The sequence below is a fragment of the Peromyscus leucopus genome, chromosome 4 (assembly GCF_004664715.2).
Source record: "Peromyscus leucopus breed LL Stock chromosome 4, UCI_PerLeu_2.1, whole genome shotgun sequence".
NCBI classification, from domain to species: Eukaryota; Metazoa; Chordata; class Mammalia; order Rodentia; family Cricetidae; genus Peromyscus; species Peromyscus leucopus.
The window spans coordinates 84,628,693-84,651,296 of NC_051066.1; the positions used below are offsets into that span (position 1 = coordinate 84,628,693).

The 22,604-nt window shown below is 40.0% G+C and overlaps 1 protein-coding gene across 1 annotated transcript; it reads left to right on the forward strand.

Moving 5' to 3' along the window:
* Positions 1-404: 404 nt before the first annotated feature.
* On the forward strand, positions 405-10,296 carry Lin7c (lin-7 homolog C, crumbs cell polarity complex component). The gene is made up of 5 exons (XM_028882389.2): positions 405-508; positions 3,678-3,796; positions 4,312-4,383; positions 5,693-5,902; positions 6,521-10,296. Exons 1-5 carry the CDS (start codon positions 472-474, stop codon positions 6,674-6,676), a joined length of 594 nt encoding a protein of 197 aa, XP_028738222.1. The 5' UTR covers positions 405-471; the 3' UTR covers positions 6,677-10,296.
* The last annotated feature ends 12,308 nt before the right edge of the window (positions 10,297-22,604 follow it).

Consider the following 22,604-nt stretch of genomic DNA (forward strand, 5'->3'; position numbering starts at 1 on the left):
ACTTTGTGGTGCATTGAAGCACCTTCTCTCCCAACCAATTACTTTGTTCGTCGACCCTTCTGCTGAAACACTCGTGGGGAAGATTCGAATTGTGGCTTTTTAAAAGTAAAGCCATCTGGGATATGAAGGCTTAAACCGGTCGAGAGACGGTCAGTGTGCAAGTCCAAGGCCTGAGGCTGCCGTGGACCAAGCAGGGCCTGGAATTAAGGACGTGACTTCCCCGAGGCAGGGGACAAGCCGGGATATCGGTTCTTCCCGACCTCGCGTGGTTGGTTGGAAGTGGGCGAGCACAGACCAACCAACACAGGCAATCCCTTCGGCCGCGCAACCTCAACCGCCACAGCTCTGCAGCGGGAACCCGCATCCTCCTAGCTCTCGCGTTACTACCGTCCTCACCCTTCCGGCTTCCGGCCCCGTCCCCCGCGGCCTGTCTGTCGTCATTTCCTGTGGGTCTGCCTCGCCGAAGAGAAGATGGCGACGCTGGGGGAACCTGTCCGGCTGGAGCGGGGTGAGTGCGGCGGGTGTCGCGGCCGCGGTGGGTGGAGCGGGTGGGCACTGACGGAGCGCTTGGCCAGCCGGAGCCGGAACCGAGACGAGGTGGCCGGGGCGCTGACACCCCGAGCGCCTCCCCGGCCTTCGTGCTGGGCGCTGCTCGCGGGAGGCGCTGGCCGCGTTTTCAAAGCTCGCCAGACCCCCTCCGTTCCTCTCACTGGGCGCAGCTCGGTTCTTAAGACCTGCCCACGGCTGCAAACACGGGCGCTCCCCGGGTGCGCGCTGCCGAAGCGCCTTTCAGCTTCATAAACCCTAAAAGCAAGTGCCACGCAACGCGGCTCGGGACTGTCTACCACCATTGCCCCTGTGCATGAACAGATGAGTGTGCCTTCTTGCCCCGATCCATACACTTGGCAGACACATTCCTGCGTAAACTCTCTCGACCCCGTTTGAACACAGACTCCTTAATTGCTTTGACCACAACCTCCTGGTATTTCTTAGCTTTTGCACTCCTTCCAGTCTCGGAGAGGATGCTTTAAAAACAATCCAACTGACTTGATCTTACGAAGGAGATTACATAACTAGGTGGAGTTGGTTGTAAATCACTTGCAAGTGCGATGCTATTCTTACTTATAAGCTCTACAGTGGCAAACCTGCTGGTTGATTGCTTCTTAGAGCAAACAGTCAAGAAAAATAAATGCCTATTATGGAAATACTCTCCCAGTGGCCAGTTGCAGATTTCCAACATTGTACTCTGCCCTGCCCAAATCGTTAGATTTCAAACTGGAGCGAGCTTTTTACAGTTGAAAGTCATAGTAGTCAGAAAGTACCTCCTGTTAAGCATTTTGAGTACTGTTGGCAAACAAAGCGTGGAATGGAGTTTGACACTACTTTGCATGTATTAGTTTTCGTAATTGCAGTCTCAATATTGTCCAAGAAAGAAATAATTTTAAAGTTGGTGCACTTCAAGGAACCACTTTCCTCGGACTTGTTTCTCTCCAGCCTATGAGAGCTATAATTGAAGTGCCGTTTTATGACAAAGGGTAGCTTGGGAAAGACTAAGGTAGGCTTACAGCTGTGACACTTTCTTCTTGAGCATGTCAGTGTGCCCTGTAGAGTGGAACAAATCTGTTGGTGTTAACTAGAATAAATTGGAAGATTCTAACACATTATTTAAATGAAGCACAAAGTGTGGATGGAACCTTGTTCTCTAGCATTTGCTTTTTGCTGTTACAAAGTTTTCAGTTATGCAGTAGAAAGCTCAAAATATCGGTGGGGATGAAGTACTCTAGTTGGTTGTTGCCAGTTAACAAGATCACCAAGTCGGATGGCATCAAGTCTGATTCAGCTTGAGGATTCTGACAGACCTAATAGATACTTTTCACAGTTCATGGTAAAATACCAGCATATATGACCAAGTTCCTGTTTGTCTTCTAACTTATCAAAATATAATTCACCAGAGCACAAACTTAGTGAACATATATTTGGTACAGTTCAGATTTAATAGAGTTTTTAGCTTGTTTCCAAGTGTTGATTAGTTGAACTCCCTTCTCTCTACTCTCTCTCTCTTCGTCCCCTTTCCTTCTTTCTACCGTGTTGGGTATTGAGTTGAGGGCATTGTACATGTTAGGTGAGCACTCTACCACTGAGTTACATACGGGAGGCCTATTTATAGGATTTTTAGTGTGGATAATAAATTGTAATTTTGTAAATCAAGAACTCCTGAAACAACATTTACTAGCCATTCCAGAGATAAGAAATCAGAGCAAAGGTGGTCTGTTTAATTTTGTAAATCAAGAACTCCTGAAACAACATTTACTAGCCATTCCAGAGATAAGAAATCAGCAAAGGTGGTCTGTTTAATTAGAAACACTTTAACCTTTAATTATCTAAAACTGAATCAACTTTTTGCTTCTCTACTAAGTTTATTTGGACTTTTTCATCTGCACATGCAAAGAAAAGTCCTAACTAATTCTCTGAAGTAAATATCTGGTTCTTTAGTGTAGCATGAAATCAAAAACTTCCTCCACTTAAGTCAAAAGTATTAAGGATTAGAATATATAAAACAGTAGCTATTCTAGTCTTTGGAGGTAAATGAACACAATTAAAAGTTTCTGGAATTTTGATTAATTAGTGGTAGTAATACACTGAGCCTTGGGTTCAGAAAATCCTTAGAAGAAAAAATCAGACCAGAGGTCATGATTAATAGTGTTATAACATGAGTCTTCATTTTCTAAATTTCTTTGTTCATAAAACACATTTGTAAATTTACCAGTCACATTAACCTAGTGTGTGTGTGTGTGTGTGTGTGTGTGTGTGTGTGTGTGTGTGTTTCTGTAATTTTTTTCTTTTTAAATTGTATGTGTTGGATGGTGGTGGGGGCCAGACCAGCATGTCAGATCCCTGAAACTGGAGTTTTAGATAATTGTGAGATGCCCAAGTGGATGCTGGGAATCCGGAAGTGCTCTTAACTGCTGAACCGTCGTTCTAGCCCCTAATCCCTTAATATTTCTTAAGATTAGTCTATACCAATATGGCATGTCATTTTATTTCCTTTTCTTTTTTCCATATGAGGTACTATTATTGCTGTTTTACAGCAAAAAACTGCAAAACAGGCTGGGAAACTTATTCAGGGTCACACAGAAGCATCAAGACCAGGTTGATAAAGCTATTTTTTTCTTTTTATTTTGTGAACCATATTTGGACATATCTGAATTAAAACAGTGTTAGCAAGCCTCACAGCATTTCTATGTGTCATTGAACAGTGTGTATGTACATATGTTTCATGTTTTCCTTCTGGAAGTAACAGTGATGTCTCTAGCACATGGTCTCTTGTACTGGTTGGCTGCTTTGCTTACCAACGAGATGATTAGGTAAATTTTTATTGACTAAATAATGCATGATAACAGTTAACTTTTCTGATTAAAGATTTTTTTTTTTCTACTATATATTTTTTGTCCTTGGGGGAATTGGGGTTTTTTGGTTGTTTGCTTTGCTTTTGAGGCATTATTAAAACCCAGGCTGCCCTTTAACAGGTGATCATCCTGCCTCAGCCTCTGAGTGAAGAGTATCCATATTGGACACCACACCTGGCTAGCCTTTGGATTAATTAGCTGCTACAAAGTTCTAAAGGAATGCGGAGAATCCTTAGCAGGAATTAATGCTTGTGTTTTGTTTCCCTGTAGATATCTGCAGAGCAATTGAGTTGTTGGAAAAACTACAGAGGAGTGGAGAGGTGCCGCCTCAGAAACTTCAGGCTTTGCAAAGAGTCCTTCAGAGTGAGTTCTGCAATGCTGTGAGGGAGGTAAGTTACCATTGTTGTGGTAATCAGCTACAGAAATACACTGAAATCTGGATTCAGAAATATGGTAGAAAGTAATCTAATGCTGGACATGGTGTCTTGTGCCTATAACTTGGGAGAGTGAGGCAGGACAATTCCAATGAGGGACAGGCCAGCCTGGCCTACATAGTGAGTTATAGACCGCCCTGCCTGAAAAAGAAAGAAGAGATGTGGGGCAGGGAAGAAAACATTAGAAATGGTCTTGTCTCTGATTTTTTGGAATTTTTAGCTGGGCATATAGCTCAGTGGTAGAACTGAGTGGTAGGTTTTGTATATGCCTAACGTGTTTGAAATTCTGGGTTCAGCCCCCAGTTCCACCACCTTAAAAGAAAAAAAAGATTCCTTTGAAATTCCAAATAGAAAAGCATTTACATTTTACAAAAATGTATTTGGGAAACTTAACATATTTGTTAACTTCTCAGAGAACTCAAACATAGCTATATTCCAGAATTTAAATATGAAAACATTGTGTTTTACAGGTATATGAACATGTTTATGAAACTGTAGACATCAGTAGCAGCCCTGAAGTGAGAGCTAATGCTACTGCAAAGGTACTGGAGTTTTCATTAAATACAAGTACTTAAAGGTATAGATTTCCTTTGTCAAAATCACTAGATCCATAGAAACTTGGGGTTTGGGGAGGTGTGTGGGTATAGTTCAGTTTATAGAGCGTCTGCTTAGCATGCATAAGCAAGCATCCATCTATCCTTAGCACCACATAAAACTAGGTGTGGTGGTATATGTCTGTAATCCCATCATTTAGGAAGTAGAGGCAGGAGGAGCAGAAATTTAAGGTTAATCTTGGTTCCCTAACATGTTTGGAGCCAGCCTGGGCTAAATTAGACCCTGTCTCAGAAAAGAAAGAAACATTTTTTGCAAGTTTTGTCAGCATACCTGCAATCCTAGCACTTCAGGCTGAGGCATGAAGAGGAAGAGTTCGAAGCTAGCCTGTTCTATAAAATTCATTTGCCTTCACCCCCAGACACCACCCCCAGAAGAACTTGGCTACCTCTGATGTGTGTAGCCCTCAGAATTTGGAGAGCTTGTGAGCCTTAGCTCTGTTTATAAAATGTGCTCTTTTTAGTGCCTCAGACGTAGTAATTGGTATTCAGTAAGTCTCAACAACTTCCCCTCCTTCCTTCTCATACGGTTTTTCCATTCAGTATCCATAATGAAAATGGTGCCTTGAGAAGGGAAAGGAAACAGACTATAGACCTGTATTAGAATATAGTTATAATTATCTCTTCTATATTGTTTTCTTTTTAGCTATAGCTAGATATTTTAACTAAAGCAACAAAAAGCATTCATACAGGTTATATGCGTCCTTCCTTTCTGAAAATTGAATTTCCTGAGGGTTTTGTTATTTAATATTTGGTACAAACAATATAGCAGCCAAAATGACTTCATGTAAGGACACATTTATGTAGGAAGGTTGTGTCTGGCTCAGGGGCCCCTAAAGGAACCAGTCTCTATGCTCTGAAGCTCGGGGCTGTTGGCGTACTCAAGAAGGACTTCCCCTTGTAATATCTACACATCTGTCTGCTTGGCAAGCCTTCTTGACCAGCCCTGGGCACATGTAGCAGCATATTTCTGAGATCTGGAGGAGCTAATAGTGATCTGAAGTTCACTTCCTACATAATCTCTTGAGTATTTATTATTTTTAGTTATCTCGTACAAACTTGTTTGATGAATTACAGTGAAGTTGTGGAGGCTCATAAATGACAAGCTTGTGTTTCCAGAGTGGCTTTTGTAGGATAGAGATGTAGAACAATGCACATGCTTAGCATATCTGAGTCTCTGGATTGAAACCCCAGCCCCTCAAAATTGTTATGTTCTTAGATGTGTGCATTTCTCTTTCAGGCTACTGTTGCTGCATTTGCTGCCAGTGAAGGGCACTCCCATCCCCGAGTTGTTGAGCTACCCAAAACGGAAGAGGGCCTTGGATTCAATATCATGGGAGGCAAAGAACAAAACTCTCCAATCTATATCTCACGGATAATTCCAGGTGGAATTGCTGACAGACATGGGGGCCTCAAACGAGGAGATCAGCTGCTTTCTGTTAATGGAGTGGTAAAGATAAATCTATTTATGTTTGCTGTTTGAAGTCATGTGTTTTAGCCACTTGGGAGTGCACTGGAGCAATCAATCGAATCAAGATAAAAGGGGAAAAACTTCTGAGACTGAGTTTTAAAATCCCTTGGGAGAAGCCCAGATGGTACTGCTTGGTACAGTGTTGTGTGGTTGTCTTGATTTGCTGGTGGTAGTGGAGGTTGTTGTTAGGCTGAAGACCAAACTCAGAATACCAGGCAGTCGCTTGGCCACTGAGTTGCATCCCAGCCCAGTGCGTTAAGGGTGGTTATAGAGCACTCCAGTGTAAGTCAGCAGTGCTCTGGAGGAGCTAAAGCTGTGTATAAATTAGAGATAAACCCACATTTCACTTGTGTAGAATGGCAGTTACTTGATTTACTGCTGACCTAGTGCGATAATATAGTGTGTAAATTCCTGTAGTGTGCACAATGTATCTCATAGGATTTCACATTGATTAAAGTGAGATTATTATTTTTATAGTGCTGAAACGATGTAACATTTACAATTTTTACTTAATTGTGTTTTAAACACTTTTTCAGGTTGGATTACTTATAAACTAATTTACTTGTTAATTGTTTTTTTGTGTGTGCATTTTTTCAGAGTGTCGAAGGAGAACATCATGAGAAAGCTGTAGAGCTACTGAAGGCAGCCCAAGGAAAGGTTAAACTAGTTGTACGCTATACGCCAAAAGTCTTGGAAGAAATGGAATCACGCTTTGAAAAAATGAGATCAGCAAAACGCAGACAACAGACCTAATCATTTAAAAACGTTATGTTACTCTTTGCTTTTAGCTAGAAAAGTTTTACTTGTGACCTACTGATGGCCTCAGTGCCAGTGATTGTAAAACACTAGAAACTTCCGTGAAATCTTCTTGCCATTTTATAAATGCCTATTTTAGCATCACTTATGGTTGTAGAGAAGCATACACTTTTTTTCTCGCGAGAAAAAGTAAAAGGTGATGAGGGCAGTTCTGTCCTGCTGTTTTTACAGGCCTTTTTCAAATGCAGATTTTGTCACAAAGTTGTTATAGATTTTTAAAAATGCTTTTTTAATATTAAAGTGTACTTTTACATTCTTAGTCTTTTTTTAAGAAGAGGTTTTCTTCATTTGGCAACTTATTTACAAATAACAGTTCTCCAAAACTTCCTTTTGATTACTGCAATTTCTTTGTGAAATTTCTTTTCAGTTTTCCGAGAAATTAACCCTGGCAGTCTAGCCTTCAGCAGTTATCACACTGAGTTGGCGTTGCTGCTGCATTTTGTACTTAGAACACACATACAATATGTGTCATCAGTGGTAAATCATAGCTGTCGTGGAACCTTTTTATTTTTATTTAAACAATGTGTAATGTATTCATTTATACTGATTTGTAAAAGTAAATTTTTAAACACTGAAGCAATCATTGCTAAAATATGTATTCTTTCATAATATTTAAGCAGTGAGGCGAGAGGATGTAATTTGATTATTAGCATTACTGATTAAATCCCTTATTTATATTTAACAGTATGTCATAAATTATAAATGCAAACAAGCTCAGATTTCGACTTTTCAAATTTTTTATGCTATTCATTTGTATTTAAATGTATTTCTCATATTTCGGTTCTTCCATGCCTAGAGATGAGTCAGTCTGTGCTGAGAAAAATGGAAACAAGACGAGGTAATAACTTCAGGTGTGGAGCCTGAAGAGCCCAACATAATTACTGTCCCAGCTTCAGTACCAATTCGAGACAGAAAGGGAGTCAGAATTTGTCAAGATACAGAAACAGGCAGCTTCTTAAGCCTCACAGTGAGTGGGGTTCAGAATGCTTCATGTCTTGATTCGAATAGTGGGGGATGTTTGAACAATGCTTTTTTACCATTTGTCCACTGGATGTCACCATTTTACTAAAAGGCAGCTATTGATGTGTGATTGTGACTGTCTTCTAAAAGCTGAAGTCGAAGGTGGTTCATTTTCAGTCAGATAATAGGAACATTTGTGGAGGGTCTAAGTGATGATGTTAAGAAACTAATGGGTTGAAATGCAGGAATTTATCATAATTACAACTTTATTACCTTTATTTTTTTTAAAAAAAAATGGGCATTTTGTAACATTCCTTCAGGAAGAATGGAAGTGTGTACTATTTTTGCATGTTTGTGAGCACTGTCAGTCTTACAAGATATCTGCAGTTTTCAGTGATTTTTTTTTTTCAGAGTAAAAGTCAATCAGCATTGTTATTTATCAGTTAGGAATTGAACACTGGATTGTGCATGGTTGAATGTCACTACAAAATGTGCTTGATATTGATAGGATCATGTTGAATTGTGTATTTTCAAAATTAGCTGATGTGTTTTTAAAATGTTGAGACCAAAGTAGTATAGAAGAGTATGACATATTTTAATTTAACTGTAAGATTATTAGAGTTATCTGTTGTAAAACTCTGTATTAAAGTTGGTGCATACAGAGCAGTAATATTATTGTTGTGGTCGTATTCATACATCACAGGGCAAGTAGCCCTGGGAACCTTGTCTGAGCCTAGCTGTTGTGGCTGCAGTTGCTCCTATAATTAATTACAGCTTCCTGGTTCATGTTTCAGCGATTGCAGACTTTCAGCCAAGTTACTTTTTTTTTTTCCTTTTTTTTAGTTTATTGAGTAAGCTCTTTCTTCTGCAGTAATTCACAATCTGTTCTTTGTGTGGGCTGATAACTATTTATATTCTTAAAATAAAAGTAACTTAAAGGAGCCAAATACATAGCTTTGCTTGGTACTATTGAGCATGAGTAGCAATAGCTTGATTTCATTGATGCAATTCTCGTATCTCATCAGAATTTTAAATATTGACCATAGGAAAACTCAGTGGCAAGTGTACAGTAGTCTTCTTGTGTAATAAGGAAATGAAGGAACTTTAATAGATGGACAATTTGTGAATAAAACTAGGCACACCGTAAATATATAATAGGTGTTTGTTTCATTTGTAACTTAAATGCAAATTTCCCTTTGCCCCATTTTCTCTCTTAAATATTTCAAAATGAGTTGACTTGGTGATTCTCAATCTTAGCTGCATGTTAGAATGCCCGACAGAGCTTAGCACTTACTGATACCTAGGTCCCTTCCAATAACAACTAAGTCAAAATCATTTCTGTATCGGTTAACAATTTTATATAATGTGTTTTGACCAAGTCTACCCCCTATTGCCTTTAGAAGCTCATTCTGTGTAGTTCTGATGGACACCCAGGTTTGAAAAGCACTGGCTCATGGAATTTCCAATTATACTGGACTCTGGAAGTACATTTAATCTGAAGCTACTTAATGATTGATTGTATTTCTTAGTACCTCTTTATGGACTTAAAAGGTATTTGGCTTTCCTTATTTATAAAATAATTACAATTTAACTTTTTTAGGGGGTGGAGAGCAGGGTCTCTACATAGCCCTGGTTGTTCTGGAATTCACTATGTAAACCAGGCCGGCCTCCTTTTTTTCTTTTTACAAAAATAAAACCTACCAACAATTCAGTAGTAAAATTCAGGGTTTTCTCTTTCTGCCCCCTTTACCTTTAAAAAAATTTTTTTAAGTTTTTTGAAAGAGCATGTTTAAAATTTTCAGATGTGAAAGCACTGTAAGGATTCTGTGCTGTCCACATATGGCTCCTTCCACCCGTCACTGTACCCTACATTGTCGTAGCCTTGTTCTTGATGTTTTCATCGTTAAGCTCATTTTCCTGCTGTAAAATCTTAAGGTATTTGCTCAAGTGCTTTGTTTACAGTTAAAATGAATAGAATTTAATAGAAGATATGGTTATGGCTTACCTGGAAAGCGTTGCCAGCATGACTTGGTATAGACGTAAAAAAATACATGTGATTATAAATGTGCAATGATCATTGACATAAGGACCCTAGTGATTGTATCTCCTGAATAAACGTCTGTGTTTTCTAACTTACAGTTCTTTTCTCTTCTGGCAACAATCTCATTTTGTAGCTTTTAATTGTCCAAATTTTATGAGTAATGTCTCTTCAAAGGTTGTTGAAGTGATAATAGTTACATAATGGGGGAACATCACATGATTATTAATTTTCAAGAAGTTTTAAACTAATTTGTAACTGGATATGGTTTTTAAAAGTATTGGCAGAGATTTGATACACTTGTACTCTTTTTAGTTTGAGAAAATAATTTGGAATGTGAAACAGTACTTTTTCAATAGATGAATCATTTAGCAATTAAACTCTGGTTCTAAGGCTTATTTAAAATATATTTATATGAGTCATGCTTGTCCTTTGGATTTGACAGAACTGATACAACCACAAATAGATGTATTTCTGAACGCTGTGTATATAATAACCTTTACATAGAGTAAAAGCAAAATCCGTGGTGGTTCTTGAAATAAAACTTCAGATTTCTGTATTTTGTTTTCCTTTCATAAAATATAAACAGAAGTTTCTCTCCCATTATTTTAAGAGGTGGTGTGATGTGATTGATGGTATAGACTGATACCCAGCTACTCTCTTTAAGTCCTATTTGGCATCCGTTCTGTGAACCATAGACAAGGTCTTTTTCTGTGCTATTAGAATGCCCTGCAGAGTTTTGCCTCATCTGTCATCTGTAATCAGTGTGTCTTTGCTATCTTGTCTGCAAAGCTCTTGAAGGATGCCTACAAATACTAGTCGTGTAGTCCCCGTATTTTAAGTAGCTCTAGGATCCTGTTGGCAAAAGGAAGTCATTGGGGCAATAAGATGGCTCAGCAAGTGAAGATAAATGCCACCAGACTTGATGACCTGAATTCAAGCCCAGGACTTGAGAAAACCACTCTTGCAAGTTGTACTGTGACCTATATGCATGGGACAAATGCACATACAAAATGAGGTTTTTAAAGTAAATAGCCCAATTTTAAAATTAGTGTCATTTTTTGAGTATGTCAGAATGAAAATTGTTTTTTAAAAAAAGTTCAGTTATAATACTTACTAATGAGAAGGCAATTTTGTAAGGAGTAAATGAGAAGGCAATTTTGTATAAGGAGAGAACTCGCTCAGGCTTTATAGACAGTGGGTTGCATGGGTAATAAAGACATGGGGTAGGGGGTAGCAGGGTAATAGCTCAGAGGTAGAATGCCTAACTACATGAGGCCTAGGATTTGAACTCAGACGCCCATCCCACAAAAATTTTCTTTGAAAATAAATATTACCAGGCAGCCAGGGTGCAACAAATCATCTGTGAGGGAGAAATGTCACCTGAAAACATGAAAATTTCATTTCTGGCTTTTTTTTTTTTTCCTGGAAGCCTAGGGTTTAGGTGTGACCTGTGACCTGACTTTTAACTTCATGTTGTGCAATGTAATGGGCTGTCTTACGTCCCTTCAGAAGAAGCTGTGGAATCCTAATCCCCGACCTTAGAAGGAGATAGGTCTTTCCAAAAGTAACCAAGTGAAAGTGGGAGGTAATTAAAGGAGCCCAGTTGCTCTTCAGGGAGATTTGAGCACAGGCACCACACCACACAAAGATAAGGCAGGGCTCAGGGAGCTTCTGCATGTTGCAAATGTAGAAATTTGCCAGTAGACCCACACCAGAAGCCAGGAGAGTGGTTATGTAGATGCCCCTCATCGTGCAGAAACAGCCAGCCCTGATCTTGGACTCATTCAATTCACCCAACCAGTTTGTAATACTTTGTTTCTGCAACATTTTTATTCATGAGAGAATCAACATTGTGGTGGCATGATTACCACGATCCAGCACTGAACCAGAACTTGATGTGGCTTCCATGTGCGATGATTTCAGTAGGAATCCTGAGTAAGAGATTGAGATTCCTGACATTTGAGAGCTAGGGGCTTGCTGGTTCTTATTTTCTGTGGTGGGGATGCCTTTGTATATACCCTGCAGCTATGTATGGAGCTTTTCCTCCAAGTGGCTCCCTGGGCCCTTCCAGTCCACAAAGCATAGCTTCCCTTATTTTAGTCTATTATCAGCATGGCTTAATCTTTCTCAATTATGGTCTAGAGTTGGTGTTGTCTTGAGTTTGAGAGATGTTGCTCAAATCTTAAATTGGTCTTATAATAAAAAACCCAGAGCCTGATAATTGGAGTAAATGCTAAAAGAACAGAGAGACAAAGGAACAAGCCACAGCCACTGCTTCTTACCTCACCGACTCCTCAGCCTGGAAAAGTGTCTACTTCCTGTCTTCACACACCTTACATACCTTTCTCCACCCAGCCATCACTTCCTAGGATTAAAGACACGTGTGCTTCCCAAACAAAGGCATGAGATCTCAAGTGCCAGAATTAAAGCTATGTGACTCCCAAGTAATGGGATTAAAAGTGTGTGCCACCACTGCCTGCCTCTGTTTCTCTCCCAGACTGAGTCAATCTCATGTAGTTCAGGGTGGCTTTAAACTTACAGAGATCCCGACTGGCATCTATGTTTAATCTAATGGCTTGTTCTGTTGACTGATCTTCAGGCAAAGTTCATAAGAGTACACAATATGTCACCACAGAGAGAAGGTTTCTACAGCAGCCCATTCTCTAGGTGGAATGAGAATTTGTCTTTGGCCAGAGGTGTTTCGTTTGTGCAGGCCCCCTAAGATCCATCTACCTGATGAAAACCATCAATTCAACCAGAACTACATTGCAGCCTCCTTAAAGTCTATTATGCTGAGGGCAAAGTCCAGGTGTCTTAATGTGACCTAAGGAATTCTGCATAATCTTTTCCCTAGTTCCTCTCACATCAGCAGCAGTTCCCTTGACCTACTCCTACTAGCCACACCACATTTGAGGTGGGTTGTTTGTTTTGAAGTAAGGTCTCACACTGCAGCCTAAGTTGACCTCATTCATAGCAAGAGATTTCCGCATGGGCCACTATGCCTGGCTACAGTTCACATTCTGCTAAAGGATAGGCAGGCCTACATATACTTTAAGCTCGAGAAAGAAGTGGCCTTCACAATTAACTAGCTTCTGTGGACCAGAGCCCATGGGCTGTTCCCACCACGTAGGGATAAGGGCCTGTTCTCCCCAGACTCAGCTCCTAACTATAGAGGGAATGGTCCCTGCAGAAGGAACTCGGGTGACCACTAAGGTAGAAGTAAAATCCAGCAGCTAGGTAAATGAACACAGAAACTTGGGGGGATTTTGTTTTAATAAAAAAATTAAGTGTCTAGAGACAAAAGACACTTTTCTTTCTGCAGAGTTAATTGAATCGTGTATATACTATGCAAATATTCTAGCACTGAACTGAGTTCCCAGGAAAATACATTTTCAAGCCCTTGTTGTAGATGCTGGTAGACATAGAACTTTAAAATGCAAAGTGTCTGATTATGACTATTTCCTTTGAATCTGATGAGGATAAGGAGGCAGTAACATGTGTTTTGTTTTTATGGTTGGTTGGTTTTTGTGAACTTGATCTTATATCAGCCTCCCAAGTGCTGGGAGTAGATGCATGGTTGTGCATGCATGCAATTTTTGTATGCAATTGAAAATACAGCCATTTTCAGGGGGAAAGGCTATTACTGATTTTAAAAAAATCCTGTCATCCAAACATTAGGGCTGCTTGGGCCCTTGCAATTTCTAGTCTTAGCATTTTGGAAATGTAGGCAGAATAGTGGAAAACATCCCCCATTTCTTTTTACCTGTTTTTAAATGAGCATGTATGGTGTGGTTCTTACATGCTACACCAGCTGCTTTATTTTATCACTTTAAAATCCTTGATGCCCGTAGATGGTCTAGATAAGGAAAGTGAAGTACAGAAAGATTGATTTGATCAAAGTTACCACTGGTAGAGTCTTCTCTCAAGTGAAATATTAACATTTGTAACTTCCGCAGCTCTACTTCCTGCCAGTGTTGGTAACTCTTATAAAAATATCTTAGAAGAAATGATTCAGGAAAATTCTTTACAAATAGAATCAATCTGGTGTGGTGTGTATGTTCTATCTTCCACCACCTTCTGTAAATAGGGAGCGAATCACCAATTTATTCACAATTTAGGGATGATCATCTCTTATTTGACCACAAGGTGGCAGCAAAGCGCCATTGTTTCTATTTTAGAATTTAGTTCTTACAAACTTATGAAATTTGTGCTTAGAAATGTGCTAAAATTGAAAACGATTTTTTAAAAAAAAAAGATTGGAGCTTTTCAAATGTGGACAAAGAACTCTTCCTAGTAATACCCTAAAAGTAAGCAAACCTGTAGGAAATTTCAATGGAGGTGAATATCTACAGTCTTGGTGGAGTTTATATAGTAATGGTTCTATAACTGTGAACAACGTTAATTGAAAGACAATTATCTTTGAGTCTTTTTAGCTATCTTTACTCAAGCTCCATGAAGATGGGAAAAATAATTTCACAGCGGGCACAGCAACTTCCTTTAAATAAGCCAAAAGCCATCTGAATGGTTAGGATTAACTTGCTTGTATGACACTAAATTTGTCTAACATTTTATTTCCTATGAAAATTAGAGATAAAAGTTAAAGTAATTATAGAGTAGAAAGAACAGTTGACATGGACATTAATTCTACTTTTTTTTCTGTTTCAAAAGCTTTATTTTAACTTGGTCCAAGATTTGGGAGGGGCTCCGGGGTGGTTTACAAAGCTGCCTAGTGGCTCCAGAGCCTCAGGTGAAGGTCCTGAGGCTGGCTGGTGCAGAACAGAGAGAGCCCCTTGAAAGGTGAGGCCTCCCAGTCTTGCTTGAGAGTGAGCTGCTCAAAGAGGTACTCACCCACTGGCTGTGGCCCAGCCACTGTGGGAGGTGTGCTGGTTTGAGTTCCATAGTTACCCTCTGGAGATGATTTCCCACCGTGGTGTAAGGGATTTTGTTTGTTTTTTAAAATGAGGCTCTCACTGTGTTGTCCCAGTCTTGGATGTGTGGGCTAAAAGTGATGCCTCTGTGTCAGCCTCCAGAGCGGCTTGGACCACAGGTTCATTCCACCAAGGTTAGTCCTAGCTACTGTAGTCTGTGCTTTGTGGTGCTGGGGATCAAACCAAGGCACGTGCTCTACCACTAAGGTATACGTCCAGGGCCTGAAATGAGTGGTTTTAAACTATGACTTCTCACCTTCCCTGTCTCATCCACTGTTCCTGAGGATCTTGAGAGCATTAATAAGAAAGTGTTGGGTCAACATAAGACAGAACAGAACTACTCAAAAGTGGACTCTCTTACCTGTGCATGGATGAATGTTAACTCGAAAGTTATGTCCAAGAACCACTGAGAAGCTGTTAGGTCCCCAACCCTTAGGAAAAGGGTTGAACTAGTATTACAAATCTTTTATACCCCTGAGTTCCTAAACTCCATAAATAAAATTAAATTGCAAGCTGCTTGACTGAATAGAGGGACTTCATGTCACACCTTAAATCCCGATACTGCCCAGAAAATGAAGCTCTTGACTCTGGGAATCATCCTTCTAGAGACGTGAGGTAGAATCCTTTCCCTCAATGCTGATGTTGCTCCCTGCACTGACCCCGGGCATTGGCTGAGCTCAGCTAAGATAGGAAGGCAGACCTGTCTCTGGGTGACATGGAGATCCTCAGATGAAGGGTTTTGTCCTGGGACACTCTGATGGCCTTGCTTAGCTTTTACAGGATTGCACTGTACTCCAAGACTTACATTCCTTACTCAGTCTTTTTCATTCTGTCTCTTCCTTACCTAGAGCCAGACCTCAATGCGGCCTTGGCCTGCCCCCTCCCCACTCCCTCTCTAGAACCTCAAGTTTTTTCTCTTAATTATTGTTTTGCACAAGTAACCTGTATTGGGGTCTGTGCCTCTGAAGACCTCTGCTTACACGATTCTCTAGCATTTGGGCTTGAGATTATATCAGAATTGGAAACATTTAAACACTGACAATCCAGGGCGCATCTGAGATCTACTCTAACCAAAACAATGAAAGTAGTTCTCTGTGAATTCTATTTTTCAGAATCTTCCAGGGAGATTTCTGTGTAGGCAGCCCTGTATCAATCAAAACTCTTCAGTCTTTAGTGGAATGAATCATGTAGTGGAGTAGATACATGGTAGGTCCTCCTTAAAGAATCTAGTCAGAGAGGTGGACCAGAAGGCAAAAGTACCTTCTTGCCTAACACCTTGGCCTAAGTTTGATCCCAGAGACTCACATGGTCTACAAAGAATCTGGTCAGCTGCCCTTAGATCTACACTCTACATAATAGCATATGCCTGCCCATGTACATACATACATATGTACGTGTACACACACACACACACACACACACACACACACACACACACACACACAAGCTTTTAAGGATTCTGAGAATATTCAATAATCATGTGTATTATTCCAGACTAAAAGGAGGGAACAAGCAGAGCTGCTATACTGTGTTTCCTTGTCCCCTCGGCATCTCCCTTGTTCCTGTTTCATACAAATCTTAGCTTTCTCAATCGTTCTTCAAAGTGACTTTATGTGGCTTAATAATCAGCATGATCCGTGGAGTGGCAGGGCCAGCAGGTCGGGAAAACTGTAACATGTTTGGCCAAACAGGGAATGGTCAGAGTCAGCCCTGGTGCAAAGACACTGATAAAACACAAACACATAAGTGCTTCTCACTACAATAAATAAATAAATAAATAAATAAATAAATAAATAAATAAATAAATAAATAAATAAATATAAAAACAGAGTGCGTAGAACTCTTTCTGAGGAACTGGGGATGAAACTCTGCACATGCTGAGTCATGGCTCCCAAAAAAAAATCCATCCTGAGACCATCCTAATATCCTGTAGCAGTGACTGAATCTTCGTAGTGGTTTTTTTTTTGGTTTTTTTTTTTTTTGTTTTATTTTGTTTGTCTGTGGGGAAGGGGAAGGTTTTGTTTTGTTTTGCTTTACCATTTTTCCAAGCTAATCAGAATACTATTTATAGTTGGTAGTGTGCTTTTTAAAAAAATTGCCTTGGGCTGGAGAGATGGCTTGGCAGGGAAAAGTTTGGGCTGCACCTGCAGAGGACCTGGGTTCAGCTCCCAGCCCTTCCATGGTAGCTCACACCAGCTAGAAGTCCAGTTCCAGGGGCTCTTCTGGTTACCAAGAGAACCACGAAAGCAAAACATGAATACACATAAAATAAACAAGTCTCTTTAGAAAATTTAAAAAATGAAAGCATTGCCTCCAGATGTTTTATTTCAAACGTTATTTTAAAGACGTCTTTCAAAATTTCAAGAAGATGATGACAATTATCATTGTCATTATCATTGTTGTCCCAGTGCTAAGGACCAGGGCTCACACTTGCCTAGCGCGTACTCTACCTCGCAGCCACACCTCCAACTCTTGTACCTATCTTGTAAAAAAGTCAGTATCCAGGTTAGGAAAAGAAAGATGATTCATAGAATGTGAAGTCCTCCCTCCCTATTCAGAGCTTCTGCTTGTGTACAAGTTCCCCCTTTTCTAGATTTCTTCCCACCCATGTTCGTGTAGACAAGAAAAGGCTTCCAAGGACATTTCATGGCTTCACCATCTCTCCCCAGAGGCCGCTTTTCCTTGTGCGCCTGAGTTACATGTATTTCTGTAAAACAGTTGTCTCATGCTAAGGTCTTAACCGCTGAGCCATCTCTCCAGCCCCTCATGCTAAGGTCTTTCTAAAGCATTGTTTAGAATTCTGAAAAGGACACAATTTAGACTACCAAAATGGAGCAACAGGTAAAGGTGCTTGACTCCAAGGCTGAGGACCCACATGATAGAAGGAGAGAGCTAACACCCACAAACTGTCCACTGACCTCCACACATGCACAACAGCATGTCACATGCAAGCCACCCAACCACAAAACTAATTTTTTTAAATTAAAGGAAGTACTCTTTTAGAAAGAAGAAAACAAAAAACAAGGAAGAGGAGGAAGAAAAGGGGAGGCAGAGGAAGAAGAAAAAGAAATGACCCCAATCAGATGTCAAAACATTTGGGTCTTGACAGGGTCTCAGCATGGCCAGGTGATGATTGTCCTGGATTCCTGTCCTGACTTCCCTCCTTTTACTCTTCTCCTAACACCTAGGTTCTTATGCACATCATTTTTGGCTTATGCGTCTCACCAGCTTATATGCTCTAGACACAGGACCTGCATGTGTTTCATGTGCCATCCAGAAATTGTTCCCTGGAGACTCATTCTCCTCACGTGTTCCTCATGTGTTAGAAATAAAAGGAAAGATTAGGTAGAGAAGATAAGATTGAGAAGGGCTTAGATATTCAGGTATAAGGAGAGGAGTGTTTCTGACATTTATGAATGTTTGAGTGTAGATGAATTTCTAAATTGTCTTATTAAATTAAAAAAACACGGATATACACATTTATATATTTTAATATACATATTTAGCATATAACTTCTGATGATGTGTGGCACCTGTGCTTTTATTTAAACTCAATGGCCATTTCTTACAGGCCATGAGGTTACATCAGATAAAAAATATTTGGAGTGCATTTTGGATAAAAGGTAACATGAATTCTCAGTGTTCAGAATACCCCTGAGCCATTCATGCAGGAAAGGCCTTGTGAAGCTTGTAATGGTTTATTTGGGGTTCATTTTCCAACATAATCTTCGGTACAAATTTGCCTAGACATCATATTTTCATTGTTTGAACTCATCTCACCAGAAAAGATGGCACCTTTGAGGCACATCCTTCTAAGTGATAAGAAGAGTTCAAATAAAAGATATGTACCTTGCAAAGCTGGGTTAGGAACTCTGTTGTGGCCTATGAGCCACAATTAATTCAACCCTTATTTTATCTGATGATGATGATGATGATGATGATCTGAGAGGACTTCTGGGTAAGATGATACAATGAAGGAGAATAATAAAAAAAAATGGAAAAACTTTAGCTGAGCTACTGCAGTCACCTGAGGAGGAAATAAACACAGGGCAGAGAGCTTGAACTTAATCTAACACATTCCCAGAGTGACAGACAGCCCTGGGAGGCAGTTCAGATAATGATTGGTGGGAAAGTATAGACAGCAGGAATCTCAGCTCAGACACTGTGCACTTCAGCACAGGAGAAAGAGGCAAGTCTCACCTTCACTTGCCAGGAGCAGATCTCATCAGCCAAGACTCACCTTGGAGTTTGGAAGCTCTGTGTCAGAGCTCAGCAGGTGAATCAACCTCTGGATCTACCTACCCACAATTCACTTCTGTAAAGCCTGAAAACTCAGACACTTCAGTGGTCTACTGTACAGGCAGAGGACCTATCTGTATACTCTCAAGGCATCTCCCTGCTGGAGGGATGCAGCTGTGGGTATCCAGTAGACCACTGAAGTGTCTAAGTTTTCAGCCCCGAGATCTGTACTTGCTTCTCACGCTCCCAATACAATTGGGGAAACAACCTCTACCCCTAGCTAAGACATCAGCCACCTCAAGCTGGAGAGACACGGAAGGGTGAGTTCTCAAGAGACATAGGATTGAGTTCTCAAGAGTAGGCTGCTCAATAAGGTCCTCAAATCAAACTGAAAAAGCTATCTAGGCCAAAAGATGTACAAATCATGTTTACAGAAAAAAGAAATATGAAAAAGCAAATATAGTCTGTGGTGATTTGCATGAGAAATGTTCTCCATAAGTTCATGTCGTTGGACACTTGATTGTCAGTTGGTGATGTTGTCTGGAGAGGTTATGGACTTTTAGGACATGGAGCCTGGCTAGAGGAAGTACGTACCTGGGGGTAGGCTTTCAGAGTCAACAGCCTTACCCTACTTCCAGTTTGCTCTTTCTGTTTCCTACCTGTGGATAAAGTAGTTGCTCAGCTTTCTGCTCTCATGGATTCCTTCCATGGAACCAGAAGCCAATGAAACTTTCTTCTTTAAGTTTTCTTTGGTCACACTATTTTATTACAGCTACAAAAACTCACTGATACTCAGCCCAAAGGACTACTGACTTCACAAATGTTACAATAGATAAAAGATTGGATGAATATTTCAAGCTTTCTAATAAAAATGACAAAAAAAAAAAAAAAAGCAGATACATTTAGGGCAAGCACTGGACAGCAAAGTCAGAAACACTGAAGAGAAAATTAGAAAAACCAGCAACTGTAGCTAGAGTTTTCCTGCCTGGTCCACAGTCAGGACAAATCTCTGTCACCCACCAGTCCTACAGCTGCTCAGACCCAACCAAGTAAACACAGAGACTTATATTGCTTACAAACTGTATGGCCATGGCAGGCTTCTTGCTAACTGTTCTTATATTTTAAATCAAGCCATTTCTATTAATCTATTAATCTATGCCTTGCCACATGGCTCATGGCTTACTAGCATTTTCACATATTGCTTGTCATGGCAGCAGTTGGCAGTGTCTCCCTCCGCCTTCCTGTTATCTCAATTCTACTCTCTGTTAGTCCCGCCTATACTTCCTGCCTGGCTACTGGCCAATCAGTGTTTTATTTATTGACCAATCAGAGCAACACATTTGACATACAGACCATCCCACAGCAAGCAATTTAAATGAAAAAGTAAGAAATGTGGAACGAAAAAATCAGCAAGGAAACTGACAACTTCTTTGTGATGTAGTCAACTGTCAAAAACATGAAATGGGAAAATAATAAGGGTTGCTCACATTACAAAATCAACAAGGTCTCAAATAAATAACTTAATAATGCAACTCAAGGTCTTAGACAAACAAGAATAAACCAAATCCCAGGGCAGCAAGCAACATGAAAAAATAAAAATCAAGACAGAAATGAATGAAATGGAGACTAAGAGAACAATGCATATAGTCAATCAAACAAAATGTTGATTCCTTGAAGAGATAAACAATACTGGCCATAGCAAATTAAAATGAAACAAAGAAAGAAGATGCAGAATAGAATAGAATTAGTGATGAAAAACAGAGGTATTACAGACCCCAGGGAAGTCTTTGAGATAATTAAAGATACTTAGAATCTAACATATATTCTAAAACTCTGGAAAATTTAGAAGAAATAGATAAATATTGAGGCATGTGATCTACCAAAATTATGTCAAAATTAATTTAAATAGATCCATATCAAAACAAAAATATCAAAGCAATTGTAAAAAGTATCCCCATCAAATAAAGTCCTGGACTGAGTGGATTTACGGATAACTTCTCCCAAACCTTGAAGGAAGAGCTAAGACTGTACTTCTCAAATTGTCCCACAAAATAGAAAACCTAATACAAGACTACATACAAAGGAATGGTTATCAAATATTGTCCAGGGATAATGAGGGATAATGACCTAAATAAGATGGAACTACACCTTTTGAGACAATAATGCATGCACCACCACTGCCCTGACACTTGTGTAAAATTTAAAATCTTCTGCACAGTAAAAGAAACAATCCCCAGAGCAAAGAGACTATCTATAGAATGGGGTAAATCTATGTCAACCACTCATCCTACAGGAATTAACATTAGACTACATAAAGAACTGTGAAAATGAAACATCAGAAGAATTAACCATCCAGTCTACAATGGGCTGATGAATAGAACATACAGTTCTCAAAGGAAAAATACAAACACCCAATAAATATTTGAAAGTGTTCAACCTTCTTACCCATCATGAAATTACAAGTTAAAACTGTTTTGAGATTTCATCTCACCCCAGTCAGTATAGCTATCCACAAACAACAATAAATACTGACCAAGATGTAGAGGAAGAGGCATCCTCATATAATGACAGTGAGAATGTGAACTTGTGCAGCCCCTGTGGAAGTTAGTGTGAGGGTGTCCCAAGAAAACTGAAGACAGAAGCTGACAAGATAGCTAAACAGGTAAAGCTGCATGTCATGCAAGGCTGGAGACCTGAGTCAGATCCTTGGAACCCATGTAAATCTGAACAGAAAGAACAAGCTCAACAAACTTGTCCTTTGACCTACACGTGCACTCCCATGGCATGCGCCCTGCCCCCATCATGAATACACACACACACACACACACACACACACACACACACACACACAAATAATGATAATAATTAATTAACTAATACAATTTTAAAACTGAAAATAGAATTATTCGCTATGTGTCCTATACCTGAAGGAGTAAGTCATATCACAGAGATATTTACACATCATGCCAATACCCTCTCTATTTACATTAGCAAAGAAATGAAACCAGACTACATGTCCATCAACAGATGAATGGGTAGAGGAAATGTGGCATAGGCATAATGGAATTTCATTCAGTCTTAGAGGAAAATGAAACCACCGCATCTGCAGGAAAATGAATGGAACTGGAAATCATTGTTAAGCAAAAGAAGTCAGACTCAGAAAGACCAATTCCCCAGTTTCCTCTCATATGTAAACTACAGATTTAAAATGTGGAGGGTGGTTGGGGGTGGGGGACTGAGAGTAGAAAGGGGACTGTGAAAAGAAAGAGGCCATAAGTGAGAGTGGACAGTAAGAGGAAGGGAAGGATGAGATGAATGAAGTCGATGTGATGATGTGGGAAATCAAAGGGGAGCTTCTGAGAGAGAAAGGGGAACAGAGGAGGGCAACAGGAAGATACGGGGAGGACAAGGGAGGAGGGAGAGGAATAAGGACAAGTACAGCAGTGATGTGTATGCATGAAAATGTCCTAAGAAAACCCACTGCTTTGTATATTAAAAAGGAAAAAGAAGTTGGGTATGGTGGCATTGGGGAGGCAAGGGCAGGAGAATCTCTGTGAGTCAAAGGCCAACCTGGTCTATATAATGAGCTCCAGGACAGCCAGGACTGTATTGACCCTGTCTTACAATACACACACACACACACACACACACACACACACACACACACACACACACACACACACAGAAAATCTTACTG

Bases quoted from the DNA above. Each gene is read 5' to 3' on its own strand.
- Lin7c (XM_028882389.2), top strand. From the start codon at position 472: ATGGCGACGCTGGGGGAACCTGTCCGGCTGGAGCGGG. The intron at 3,797-4,311 runs GTAAGTTACCAT...TGTGTTTTACAG, and splicing joins TCTGCAATGCTGTGAGGGAG to GTATATGAACATGTTTATGA. The intron at 4,384-5,692 runs GTACTGGAGTTT...TTTCTCTTTCAG, and splicing joins GAGCTAATGCTACTGCAAAG to GCTACTGTTGCTGCATTTGC.